The 14,934-nt window shown below is 36.6% G+C and overlaps 1 protein-coding gene across 2 annotated transcripts in view; it reads right to left on the bottom strand.

Annotated features, from left to right (window-relative positions):
- Nucleotides 1-14,934, bottom strand: part of LOC105391748 (fatty acyl-CoA reductase wat) — a 42,829-nt gene that overhangs the window by 16,933 nt on the left and 10,962 nt on the right. The window contains exons 1-3 of one of the 2 annotated variants that reach the window (XM_048631887.1): nucleotides 9,054-9,085; nucleotides 8,646-8,841; nucleotides 3,789-4,050 (exon numbers count right to left, since the gene is read on the bottom strand). In XM_048631887.1, coding sequence (XP_048487844.1) covers nucleotides 3,789-4,050; nucleotides 8,646-8,841; nucleotides 9,054-9,070 — 475 coding nt within the window. In that variant the 5' untranslated portion in view covers nucleotides 9,071-9,085. Of the gene's footprint in view, nucleotides 1-3,788; nucleotides 4,051-8,645; nucleotides 8,842-9,053; nucleotides 9,086-14,934 lie in introns of those variants that run through there. The other variant, XM_048631888.1, reaches the window with a different exon arrangement.

The raw sequence follows: 14,934 nt of genomic DNA, 5'->3' as shown, positions 1-14,934 counted from the left end.
TAAATACGGGAAAAGTTGCTTGACAATGTGTGTGAAAATATACAATACCATTCCGTGTGAATTCAAGTCACTAAGTAAGCACTTGTTCAAAAAAAAGCTTTACCAATGGTTGTGTGATAAAAACTTCTATGATATTAAGGATTTATTCAATATTAATTATTAATGTTATGTGAATTTTGAATAGTATATTATTGTGTGACATTTATTTAGTTTTATACAAAGAAGCATGAAAGTTTAAAAATTTATTGTGACATTCTGTACTTATATTTGCATGCAATTATCAACTTGCTAAACATGTGACTCTAATATGTAAACTGTATCATCCATATACCGTGTTTTTTGCAAATAAAGATTTATCTTATCTTATCTTATCTACACGAAGCCATTGCTAGCTTACTATACTATAATTGGTTTGAAATACTAGCCAATGTCTCGTAAAAAGGATAATACTTACAGGGTGAGTCTTTCATAGTGCACATCGGGAAGTGTGTCACAGACCTTTTCATTCTGAACAACTTTTGTTATAAATGACCTCCCCATACACAGTGTCACGTAAACAACCAATTTTTGTATGGGGAAGCATCTTCATAACAAAAGTTGTTCAGAGTGAAGAGCTCTGTAACATACCTACTTCCCGATATGCACCTATGATAGACTCACTCTGTATTTACATTGTTGAAACACACATGAAATGCAAATGAATTATCTTTATTAACACGCTAAATCAGTTCCCAGAGTACAATAGGTAAAATAAATAATATATTTTATGAAATAAACAGACATTTACTGAAGCGCCTAAAGTACCACTTTCTCCACAACTCGACTCGCCTTCAGGCTTATTCTGCCGTCTGAAAAATAAAAACAATAAAAATTAGAATTTTCTTAGCAATAAAAATATACAGGGTGATATTTTATTTGTAATTTTTTCTTACTCGACTCTCATGAGTTTCATACAATATTTCAATTTAAATACGCGATATTTTATGTCAATTAGTAGCGAATATCGAAAAATAAAAAAAATCAGGGGTCTGAGTCTGACATAGGTAAATTACTTATACTGATTTATATCAAATTGGTATTATAGGTAGGTATGTTTGTTAAATACTGAATAATACAAATATTTGAGGACATCTTACACACGACCATCCGACCCCGAACTAGGCAGAGCCTATGGGTATCGGACAGTTGATATATCTACACTGATAGAGCGATAGAAACATATTATGACCCGAGCACAAATATCTGTCTTTAAACAAATTAGTATTTGCACCGCCCAGGAATCGAACCCGGGGCAGTTGGTCACATATTGATTGACACATATGCTACTTTTATCCCGTAATCCCCACGGGAAAACTTTTAATGGCGAAGCGAAGCTCGCGCGAACTGCTAGTAAGTAATAATCTGCTTATGAATCACAGAGTGACAAGTTTAATTTTTGAGGTAGCAATATATAACCTACCTACTTCCTTACCTTGGCTTTCAATATTGTTAAAAAAAACTTAAGTAAGTACTTACCAACGAACAAACCAAGCTTTTAAGCTCACTCAAACCACACAAACTCAAAGCAAAACACACTTAAAACCATGCAAGTAAAAAAATTGTTTCTTATAATACTAATTCAACGAGTTGCAAAACTAGTAAGTATACCTACCTGTTGAGGCTGACTCAGCTGGTCATTTTGGACAATAATATTTGTTCTATTTTTGTAAATTCATGAAGAAACAGTCCTCTCCTAATTCACGTGATTAGCAAAGTTTCTATGAAGTAGAAAACCAAAATAACGAGATTTGCCCAATTTGGCTTACTAGTTTTGACACCTGTGAATATCAGCTATTTAGACTATATATACAAAAAAAATAGCGATATTTCATTAAATGAATGATGAATGTCTAAAGATATCAAAGAACATAGCGTGTAATGTTAAAACAATACAAGCATTGTTCCCTTAAAACGCTGTCTCAGTAAAACAAAATCATATACCTACCTACTTAAATATTAAAACAACAATAACTATACTTGAAACCAAAGTAAAGTAACCTTGAGCTGAAAAAAAATGCAAGCGCACACAATAAAACCATGCAACAAATCGAAAAACAAACACACACGCACAAATGTTGCAATAAATGAATAAAAAATAGAATACGATAAGTACTGACGTCTGACGTCAGCACTCTGAGTGCAAGTTTTCAGGTCCAGCGTCCGCAAAAGCGTCCTTTTGCCATCGTACGCAACGGACGCATCGCATTCAGTATTCTTTGTATAGAAATTCATACAAGTGCATCCATTCGGCATTGCCGACGCCGTTTCTCTATACATTTATGAAAATCCGTTTGGTCCGATACGTACGATACCGATAGGTGGACGCTTACCTTAAGTACAAATAAAAAATCACGAATCAAGACCGAAACCTCAATTCGCAAAAAAGACAAACCGTTATGTTGAATATTGGTCAAAAATAACCTGTTTTGTAATCAATGAATTTATTAATAAATTTATGATTTTTAATTTAATCAGGTTATAGCCACGTTAAAAGAAGCTTATTTAGGGTAAAACATCGATCTATTTCAAAAGTGTTATTTTAACTTATTATAAGTACGGTGGCCTGCGCCTAAAAGTAGGTATACAGGCGAAGTTTTTAAAATAGCGATCCCTGATGATGAAGGGACCAGCTACATCTGTTATAAATCCGGGGACGTGCTGTGTGTGATGTGTGTAGCAGTGGTGTTTATGTGGATGTGCTTGAGCAGCATGTGAGCTTGAAATCGCTATTTAAAAAACTCCGCCTGTATACTTTTAGGCGCAGGCCACCGTACATATAAAGTGCGACAACAGTAAATTTGCAACCGAAACAAGTGACGACACCAAAAATTACTATTTGGGCAACATTTAACTAGGTATTCTTTGTAATTTCTGAAACTGACATGGTGGGATATTACTACTCATCATCATCAGCCTGCAATCTTCCACTGCTGGACATCTATAGACCTCTAAAGGAGCGTCACAATACTCTGTCGGTCCAGCAGACGCCTAATACTAATTATATGAGACCAAATTATAAAACTCCTCAATTAAACATGAAAAGGCTGCAGTTGTATATGACCTTTGAAACCCAATATTAATATTATTGTTCAATATTCTACAAAAACGGATATTAATAAGTAAATGATTTATTGTTGAACGTCTTCAAAAACTAAACATTATTGACGAGTTCAAAGTGCAATTAAGTTACTTAATCCGTCAATGGATAATAAAATTACGTAAGCTACTCCCACACTTTTTTTTTATTAACATGTTCGAACCTATTTTAACCAACGTTAAAAATCCCGGTCTTTCAACACTAAAAGTACCTAGTATAACTTTTGAACGGCTAAAAGTATTGATGCTGCCTTAATTTCTTAAAATAACTTAAACTTAATAATAACTGCGTACAAGGACCGTGAAGGACTACGATATAAATTCACTTTTGAATTTTGAAAGTGCTCAATTCTTGTAGCTTATGCATAACTTCACTCCTGGAAATAAACCCCTTATTATAAAATATAGACTGAACTGTTCTAGTATCAAATTCTTCTTAAACCAGAACCAGATCATTCGCACTAATTAGTAATCTAAAGTCAAACCTTGCATCCCGAATTCGGGATATCGCGCCTGACGCACAGATTTCTATTGTGTCTGATTTCAAGGGATTCAACCGGTTAAACCAGAACTATCTTTATATTTTTTTTTTATAATACGGTTTCTACGGTCCTTGCAACCCAAACCTCCAAAACCCAACTCAAAACACTCACCTTTGCCCAAAAACCCCGTCCCGCCCGTCAAAAGCACACACTGGTCCTTATAAAACGCCTGAATATCAGTCCTTCCAGCTTTACCCTTCGTAAGACGTTGTCTCTCTTCCTCCTTCGCGTCTTGGATGTCTTCCTCGGCATAATAATTGTCCAGTTGGTTGGCAGAAACGAACTCGTGGTCCTCGGAATAATCGGGGATTGGTGCTGTCGGGTTTAGAGCCTGGTTTTCGACGTCGGCTATGCGGACTGAGGTTTCTAGCTCCTGGAAGGTGGGAGAGGTTTTGATTATATTGTGTGTGCTATACTTGTTAGAATGGGAAAGTCGGTGATTCAGGAGGCCGTATACAGTACCTAGTTACTTAAAAAAGTAACTTTTGATAATTCAGGTGGAAAAGTACTGTTGTTTTTTTAGTTATAGTTTTATAAGTATACAGTCAATATAACAAAAATGAAACATAGCAAAAGCGCATAATGTACTTAAATACCTACTTATCCATAATTTTTAATAAATATAGTTATTAGGTCCCCTGAGATAGTTTATCCTTAGTAGCACAAGCCTTGCAGTGTTGCGAGTTGCAATTTTCAAAATAAACTACATAATAATATAGAATAGAATAGAATAAAATTTTATTTCAGACCACGTCCATAAAACATTGTAACACATGAAACAAACAAATACAAACATACAAATACAGTAAATACTTAATACTAATAAATACTAATCTAATCTAATCTAATGTTGACAACACACATTACAAATAACTATACACTAACAATACACTGACACACATACACACTAATAAATGAAATAATAATACGAGTAGTTAAATCCGACCGCCACACCCCGCCTCACCGGCTGATGACGTGCAGCCTCATCCAGTGAGTCAGGATAGGGCCGTCGAACTTGCCAGCTATATCTTTCAGAAAGATGTTGGTACTCCCTTGGACTCTGTGCATCAGGGAAGCCACTCTTTTACGCATAATGGCGTGAAAGCCGTCCGTATTGGCATCAGCAAACATTCCTGAAGCACTGCAGAACCGCGGCAGCCCCAACATCATTCTGAAAGCATTATTATATTGTACTCGCAGGGCGCTGTAAGCCTTCTGCGTATAGTTGACCCACAGGCTGCACGTGTAGAACGACTGACAGAAGGCCTTAAACAGTGTTATCTTAACAGGTTCTGTGCACCGTGAGAACCTGCGGGCCAGCATGTTGCATCTAACTGCCAGCGCCCTGCGCTCCCTGTCGATGTCTAGGTCATCACTGAGGTTTTCGGTGACCCAATGACCCAAATACTTAAATTGGCTTACTCTCGGTAGAGGAGAGCCACAGAGTGAGACTGAAGGTATGGAGTCATATGACGTCCTTCCCGCCTTAAACAACATGAGCTCACTCTTTTTTGTGTTGTATTTAAGTCCATGGGTCGCCGCGTATGACTCACAAATTGAGAGCAGCTTTCTAAGGGCACTAATCGAAGGACACAGCAGCACCATATCATCCGCGTAGCTGATGTTATTGATGAAATTTCCATCAATTGAGCATCCGACACCGGCGCTGCTGAGCTCCTCGATCAAGCCGTTCATGTACAGGTTGAAGAGCTTGGGTGACGTCAGCCCCCCCTGTCTTACCCCGCACTCCAACCTGTACATGTCAGATAATGTACCTGCCCATCTGACTGCATTCGTCTGATTCCCATACCAGAAGCGAAATAATGAACTTAGTTCTGAAGGAAGTTTTGTGTCCTTGGCTAACTTATCCCACAGTATGTCATATGACACTAAATCGAATGCCTTGGATAGGTCCAGGAAGCAGGCGAATACAGGCGTCTTTCGATCGGTATAGTAGCGGACGGTGTGCTTTAAACACAGAATAGCTGACTCCGTAGATAGACCCGGCCTGAACCCAAACTGACCATCATGTAGATTCATACATTTGCCAAGATATTTGTCCAGCACACTGTCCAGTACCTTTGCCATTGTGGTTGCCAACGATATAGGTCTATAATTACTTTTGTCTGAGGCATCTCCAGTTCGGTTTTTAATTATTGGAACCACAATAGTTTTCATTAGGTCCTCTGGTAGGTATGAATGTTTTATACAGCTGTTAAATAACAATGACAAGAGTCTTGTAATATGTACACCAGCGTACTGAAAATGCTCTATGCTGAGGCCATCGTGTCCCGGGGATTTTCCTCTAGACATCATCTTCAAGATTGAAGTTATATCATCAGGTCGCACTTGCACGGGCTCCACTATGGCATCAGCACTGAGCATTGACTGAGGCGCCCCATGTCCGGAAGGTCCTAATGGTGAATTTACCATAAAACTCTCTTTAAAAAGATTAGCAATATGCCTAGGCTCGCTTACACCGTCGACACTGACAGGTAGGCTAGACTTAGGGTTCAACTTGTTGGTTTCTTTCCAAAATTTACCAAAGTTTTTATTAAAATGTAGACTGGCCATTATATCCATTTTAATCTGTAGTTGGTTATTTTGGCACCATTTAAGTTTGGCTTTAAATGTGCTTCTTGTTCGACACATATTATCATAATAATAACCCGATGACGATTTACCATGTAGTACCCAAAGCTGAAAGTAAAGTCGAGCCTCCCTGTGAGCGCTGTGTACGTATTTATTCCACCCAGTAACAGTTTTGCCTCTGCGTAATTTTGGTACGCTATGACTATGACTAGAGGTAGCTGCATCACAAAGACTGTTTACAATACTATGATAAAAATTATCTATATATGTTCTATGCCCCGTATCTAAACACATATTGTTACCACAGTGGCACAGTTCTGATTCTAAATCTAATTTACTAAGTAATTTATCACAGATCTCACTATATTTTTCTATTTGTACGGTATCCCTCTCCCCCCATATAACCTTATTAGAAAACAATTTATTATCACAGATAATTTTAGGCTTTACTACATTAATATTACACTCTATTTCTAAAGGAAAGTGGTCTGACCAAAATGTACTATAGTGTACTTTAGCATTTAATACAGTTTGTTGCGCAGCATTTGTCACAACACAATGGTCTAACCAGCGCCTGCACCCGTGGGCCTCACTTATAAATGTGTAAGTGTCAGATGGTAGTAGCGACATGTCCACACAATCCCATTTTTGGTCACAAGAAAAGTTTAACAGTTCATTACAAAATAACTCACCAGGATGAGCGTTAAAATCCCCGAGTATGAACACTGACTCTGTATTATTATTTTCGATTATTGCACTAATTTCACCCAAACAATCAACGAATTCTATCAAGTTGTCACTGCTATCTGTAGGCATGTATACACATAAAACTAAGAATGACCGGTCACACAAGTCCACTTTAATAGCAATCAGGCGCACACTTCTACAAGTGATGACAGACACACACGGAAAAACACTTTTTCTCCATAGAATGGCTACTCCGCCATAAGGACGCCCACGGAGGAGGATGCCGGGGTCCATTGCTGATTTACTCGTAGCACAGAAGTCATTGTCGAGGTTCCCAAGTGTAGGCAGCTATAATATACAAAAATCGTAGAAACATTTGCGATGTTCAAAATGATTGTAGCAAAAAAAATACCTCCTGTCTTAAACCTGTTTAAAACTTTTTAGTAATAAACGAATAATTCTTAAAGCTTTTACGTCAAGCTTATGGAAACTTGGAAGCCTTTCAATGAAGTTTCCTGCTAATTTTATTGTCTTTTTGGACGAAAACATCTCAACGAATGACGTGGGACGTCGTCGGTGTAACGAACTCATAAGAGCAAGGATTACTCCTGAAATTTATATTCATTTGTTTACTTATATTTTTTACTATTGAAAAAAATACGCACGTCTATGGAAAGCTAAATAAAGCATCCTGAAAGTTAGATTAGCTGCATTATCACCAAAAGGTTTAACACACGGCCATCCAACCCCAAGCTAGGCAGAGCCTGTGTTATGGGTATCGGACAGCTGATATATCTATACAAATACATAGATAGATAGGTACTTACATATTAAATATAAATATCAACACCCAAGACCCGAGTACAAATAATATCTGTTTTTAATCAAATATCTAGTTATATATACTATGTATCTGTGATATAGTTTTTGCCATGTTGTGCAAGTCAAGTTGGAGACATGACAATGTGACACCCAAGAACAAATATTTGGTCTCTTAATCTGTCCAGTCGGTATCCGAACCTTGAACCCCTGACCTTGGACGAGTAACAGCTAAAGGTTACTATCGATTATACCTACAGTTCGCTTGTCGAATAATAATAATATCACAGTTTGCAAATTTCAACAGTAAACTCGCAATAAAGGGACAAGTTTAAAAACCAGATTTACGCGATATGTTTAAATATAACACTGTAGGTATATGTGAATGGGAATTCCCTTGATGGAAAGATACTGAAGACAGAAGTTGTTTTAGTTTTATTTACAGTAACTACTTACTTCCCTAGGTAAGCGTAAATGTTGGAATGCATGTAAAGTCTTGTTTTGTTTACGTGACAATTGTATCCATGGAATAAAGATTTTATGAGCGTTTATGATTTTATCTTCAAGTCTAAGCTGTGTGTTGCATCTCCCTTAGATTAACGATATACTAAAAAAATGGCGTGTCACATACAAAAAGTAATTTTATTTTTATAAGTAAATCTATTTTTGGTCTTTTTATTATTTTAAATTCCTAATAAATTATGTAATAACTGTCGTCTATCCTGCATTAAAAAAGGAAGCAAAATATAGTCTGCATTTCGTTTACTGTCAAACCGTTTTAAGGTCAACCATCAATAACCATCAACCTTCCATCAACATATTATATCACACGCCATCTAGCCGTTTATTATTAATCAAAGATCAACTCACATGCAAATTCTCCTGCAGCTCCTTGCTCAAGTTCCTGATATTCTCCAGCTCCTTCATCTGTTTCTCACTGGCACTGCCGTAGACGTCCAGGCCAGCCCTCTCGCCCTTGACCTGAGCCTTGACCCAGCGCTCCATCTTGTCTCTGGTTAGAGTGGTCTCCAGCAGCGGGGAGTCGGCCAGCGTGTGGTTCATTGTTCTGAGGGTGGGGGAACGGTTGGTTATTGTAAAGAAGACTAAGAAGGTGGTGGTCCAAAAAGGTTTTGTTATTTGAGAGTCACGTTTTTAAAAAATCAACTACTCGAGGTGCACGGAATTTAAAATGAATTTTACGTTATCAACTAATCACTTCGTCTTTTTAGTGTAGTAATAGCAAAGTTCGTTAATCCGAGGAACTGACTAGGTACGTACCTACCATTACCGCACATCAACAATCAACAATCTGAAGGCAGCATTAGTTAACTGTCAAAACTGATATAATTTATATGAATCTGACAGAAGTTTTACAATGCTGTGTCGGTAGAGCGGTAAAGCTAAGACGAAGGCCTTAGTTGAAGTTTCTTCTACAAAACTCCAGAACGAACTGAGACCTAGGTAGTCTAGGTACCTCACTCAATAGCCCTATTAGCCCATTGATACATTATTTAATTACTGTTATGTATCACGCGAGGAAGTGGCTGGTAATATTATAATTTTCCATGTATTTTTTACTACATTTTCCGTCGAGATAAACTAGAGTTAGTTCTCTGTTTTTAACCGGTAGGACGAAAGAGGAGTATAAATGCTTGAAATTTTAAACATGTCTTAACTGAAAATGACGAATTGGGCTTTGTAGTTCAGAAGTGTATAAGACTTAATGCCAATTTCTCCATAGTCGGTTAGAGCATAACCAGGGAGTAGTGGTTGATTTTTTAAAGATATGTCATGAATTTTATATGGAAATGACGTTTAATTTATAAATCAATCCCTGTCGGTTAGATAACCGACTATGGAGAAATTGGCACTTAAGGTGTTTCGAGGTTATGTACTGTCGATATAAATATGGAAGTTAGATATATAGATAGAATATTCTTTATTTGTACACAAACAAGAATAGAATTACAAATTACAAACACATAGGTACAGGTGAGTACAAAAAGGCGGTCTTATCACCAAAAGCGTTTTTTTTCAAGGCAACCTTTGGGTGGAAAAATATTTATGTTCAAATAGGGTCAAGTGTACTAAAGAATTTTATTTAGCAATAACAAAGTTTCATATTGTCTGGATATTTTTTTTATCTTAAATTTTCAAAATTTCATTATTTTTCATACAAAAGAGTTCAACGGGTTGCATGTAAGTACCTAAACGTACTTATAATATTATGTACAGAGTGTTGCAAAAAGGGTATACTAAGCCGAAACCTACATGTGCAGCATGTTACTAGGGCATGCAATACCGCAATACCGGTATTCGTAATACCGGTATTAGGGACAAAATTCACGCTTTTTTCAATACCGGTATTGAAAGTTAATACCGGTATTGAAGTAATACCGGAATCGGACTTTTTTAGGCTATAATAAAGCGATTAAGATATAGTATTCCTATGTACTGTGAAAGCGCACTTGTTTCCAACCGTTTGATGCAGTTTTCGGCCGTTTGATATCTACTGTTGTCCATGCGTAAACGGAGACTGGATGTTAAAATAATAATTTATTGTAAAATTTAAACCCTAATACTCAATTCTCGTAAAAATCTATTACAAAAAAATGAATTTCATTGCTTTTTCTCGTTTTATTTTGACCTATACGACCTTTAATCACAATATATGCCACTTATTACAAGGAAATCTAATACCGGTATTAATACCGGGATCCCGGTATTGAGTTGCAATACCGGAACTCAATACCGGTATTGAAAACAGTTCCGGTATTGCATGCCCTACATGTTACCCTTTTTGCAACATCCTGTATTATTTTTACACGTGTATTAATATATTAGTGAATGATTCACTATAATCATAGATCAGCGACCACACTACGTCATCAAATAGATCTCAATATAATTAAAATAGGAAACTGTAACGTAGAAACGGAAATATTTGAATAATGTTGTTTTGATGTGGTCTACGTCAATCCATTATGAAATGTGCCACACGTACTTATATACGATTCTCTCGCTGAATCCTAGATTGTATTTATATATTCTGGCTCGTTCTAGATATTATGATAATATCTGGGGACATCTCACACACAGCCATCTTAACCCAAACTAGCCTCTAATATGGGTATCGGACAGCTGATATATCTACACACGACATATATTAGGTATATACCTACATACAAACACCCAAAATCTGAGTGACTTACTGACTTTAAACAAATATCCACCCCGGCCTTGAATCGAACCCGGGACCTTCCTCATAGCAGTCAGGGTCAGTAACCACTACACCATTCGGCCGGGTGTGATGGTTTAAACAGGTTGTAAATAACGAAAGTTGATCTGTTGTTTAATGAAGGACACAGCCATCTGAGATTATTGACCTAGGACATCTAGACACAACATGTGTAAACTCTACATCTTGTGCTAATGTACAGACAACAAAAGATATACAAAATCTACCATAGACTGCATAAACAGTTTGATCCCAAAAATCACTGATTAAAGATAGTTTGCAATTAAAGAATATTTTTTAATACATTGGTACAAATATGTGTAAATAAAAATTAGTCATACTTACAGTGAAACTCTATTGATAACGTATCTGCTATAGATTAAGTAAATCATAATAATGAAAATGTTTTCGCAAGGGTCTCTACTGTCTCTTTTGTTGAGTGTACTGGCAGAGGTTCATTATTGGACCAACTTTTCCCCAGTTTAATGTTATGGGTTATTTTCTGTCAAGCGACAAGTCGCTAGCCGCAAATGAATCCTATATAAATATTTGCGGCCAATTAACACCTTTAGGGCGGATTCGACCAACGTCGAGTAACTTTTTACTCACGAGTAAAGTACCAGTTACTCGCGAGTAAGCAGATTTTGCATTCTACCAAACCTGAAACCAAGATAACTAGCTTATCCCAAGAATAAAATGTTATACCGCCAAAATTGACCGTGTAACGAGCTTATCCGAGAGTAATTTTGTAATGGCGGCGGCACATCAGCTGATTAGAAAACCGTCATAATGACATATAAACACATCTGTCAAAACATAAACAAAATTACGTTAAAAGGCAAAGTCTCAGAATAACAACAGCGAATAAAATATTAAAACATAAACAATTTCATACTTTTATAATCCATTCAAACTAAGTTGGCATGTCATTTCTATTGCATGCTTTGAAACGCAGCTATTTTTATTTTAGTTGCATTACAGTTTCGTTCCTCGTTCATTCAATTTAATCATGGTATAACTTGGTAGAATGCAAATGTACTTATCCTAGATATTTACTCGCGTATAATTTTAATTCCGGTATAGTTATTCTCGTGTAACGTGATGTTTGGACGAATTCACCCTTAATCAGAAGTTTAAGTTACCTTTAAACCAATAAGCGTGTATGTCTTCAACATACATACATAAATAAGTACTTTACCTACTTAGGCTGTCCTAGATAACCTTTATTAGCAAAACAAACTCGACATTGATCCGGTGGTAATGACATAGCCATTTGTAGGTTTGACGTAACCCCGCGACTTGTCTGCCGCATGGCTTTATAATGATGTTGTCGCTAGATCGGAAAAACTGACGAATTTGAAAATGTCTATAGGTACATACTGATAGAATTTCGCGGGTTTTTAGGTACTACTTACTTCAACACAACAATGTCATTCAAGGACAAAAAAGCTCAGCTAAGCCTAGAATAGAATAGAATAGAATACTACTTTATTGACTAAAAATAACACAAATAACAATTTATACAGTGGAGTTAAAGCAATAGGCGGCCTTATCGCTAAAAGCGATCTCTTCCAGGCAACCTTTGGGTGGAGGAATGACTTAAAGAATAAGGTGGGAAGGTGTACAAATGTAGTAGTAAACATTCACAATTTTTATAATAAATACTTAAATACATACATACAAGATATACAAAAAGGCAGAGGAAATAGTTATCTAGATTTATATTATATATACTTAGGTACTATTGCAAGATTGAGGAAAGATAATGTTCTTTTACCTGATTTTTGAATGCTATAATTGTCTTGGCAAAACGGATATTTAGTGGTAATGCATTCCACAGTCTTATAGCAGTAACAGTAAATGAGTTTTTATTTATTTTTACATTTATTTTTACATTTTCGTGGAGAACCAACAGCATTTTGTTAATAACTAAATATTAATTATGAACATATAACAACTAGATGCCATTAACAGGTTCCCGCATATAACACAAAAGTAATGACTGTAAGTAGGAGCAAACAAAAATCCGTGACAATTAAATACAAACCCAAATAGGTACCTACCACAATCACATAAAAAACAAAGGGTCTTATTAATTTAAACTAACAGCACACATTTATGAGATGATGTTTCATTGAGGACAAACTGTTACAAAAAAGATCTATGTCAGAACCAGTAAAGTGTTTGTTAAAATTTCTACAAGCTCTGATCAGGAATGAGTTTTGTCTGTAGTTGGTTTTTGAGGTGGGTACATTTAATATCGGTTTCAAACGGGTCAGTCGAGGGGGTACTCTTAGTCCTACTTTGGACAGCAATGCCGGACAGTCGATATTACCCTTCACTAATTTGACTAGAAATAGTACGTCGGCAATCTCTCTGCGATTTTGAAGAGATAAGAAGTGCATGTTGCTGCATCTTGTTTGATAGCACATTTTGGGTAGTTTGAACTTAAAACCAAGAAACCGAGTAAACTTTTTTTGTACTCTCTCCAATCTGTTTATATAGGTTTCGTATTTCGGATTCCATATTTGACTAGCGTATTCTAGGTGACTACGGACATATGAACAATATAGTATTTTTAAGGTCTTCATTGACTTGAAAGGTTTTGACACACGCATAATGAAACCCATAGCCCTACTAGCTTTGCCCACAATGTTGTCAATATGCGAATCGAATAATAATTTTGAATCATGAGTAACTCCAAGATCTTTAGTGCTATAAACCTGATTAAGTGATTGATTTTTAATTTTGAAGGAGCACATGAATGGCTTGCGTTTGCGAGTAAACACAATAAAATAGCACTTGTCAACATTGAGGTCTAGACTATTATTTGTACAATACTGGTCAAGCCTTTGAAGATCATCCTGGAGAAGCGCTTCATCTAAAGAATTGTTTACCTTTCTAAATATTTTCATGTCATCAGCGAATAACAGATAGTTAGAATTTATAAAGCACGTGTCGATGTCGTTAATGAAAATGATAAATAATAGAGGTCCTAGTAGAGATCCTTGAGGGACACCTGATGGAATACTCCTCCAGGAAGATGTAAAACCATTAAGAACAACAGCTTGTTTGCGATTATTCAAGTAGGAACGAAACCAGTCTAAAAGATGACCCCTCACGCCGATGATATGTAGTTTTTGGAGAAGCAGGTAATGGTCAATCCGATCAAAGGCCTTGCTGTAATCTGTGTAGATTGTAGCAACCTGGTTGTTATTCGAGTCCATCTCCTCAGTAATAAAATCATTAAAAATAACAAGATTAGATACAGTGGATCGTCCTTTAAGAAAGCCATGCTGGGCAGGGCTGAACGCTGATTTTAGTCTGTTATAAAGTTGGTTGAAGACAATCCGCTCCAGCACCTTTGCTATAAGGCAGAGTTTCGAAATCGGTCTATAATTACCTACCTGATCCTTAGAACCTTTTTTATGAATTGGAGAAATGAATGCCAGTTTCCAACGCAACGGGACAACACCTTCAGTTAGTGACCTACTGAAGAGGATTGCAATTGGAACAGTTAATTCAGAGGCACAGTTGGAAAGAAATACAGCTGGCAACTCATCAGGTCCCGCAGATTTCGATAAATCTAACGACTTCAGAAACCTTTCGATTTCACCAGTTCTTACTTCGATAGATGATATATCGCACACAGATAATATGTCACTAGGATAAGGGTTGTTATTGGAAGTATTATTTTGAATGAACGTCGAGTGAAAATAAGAGGAAAATAGCTCGGATATACCCGGACCAGTATCACTAGTGACACCTGCATACGAGACGCTAGAGGGGACAGAGCTACCTTCTCGCTTAGACTTGACGTACGACCAGAACGCTTTTGGGTTTTGAACTATGGCTGATTCGATCGACCTTATGTAGTTGGCATAGCATTCATTTTCGACTTTTTTCGCCCTATCTCTTAGA

The sequence above is a fragment of the Plutella xylostella genome, chromosome 30 (genome assembly GCF_932276165.1).
Source record: "Plutella xylostella chromosome 30, ilPluXylo3.1, whole genome shotgun sequence".
Lineage (NCBI taxonomy): Eukaryota > Metazoa > Arthropoda > Insecta > Lepidoptera > Plutellidae > Plutella > Plutella xylostella.
The sequence above is the reverse complement of the archived record's forward strand: the minus strand, read 5'-3'. Positions and strand labels throughout refer to the sequence as shown.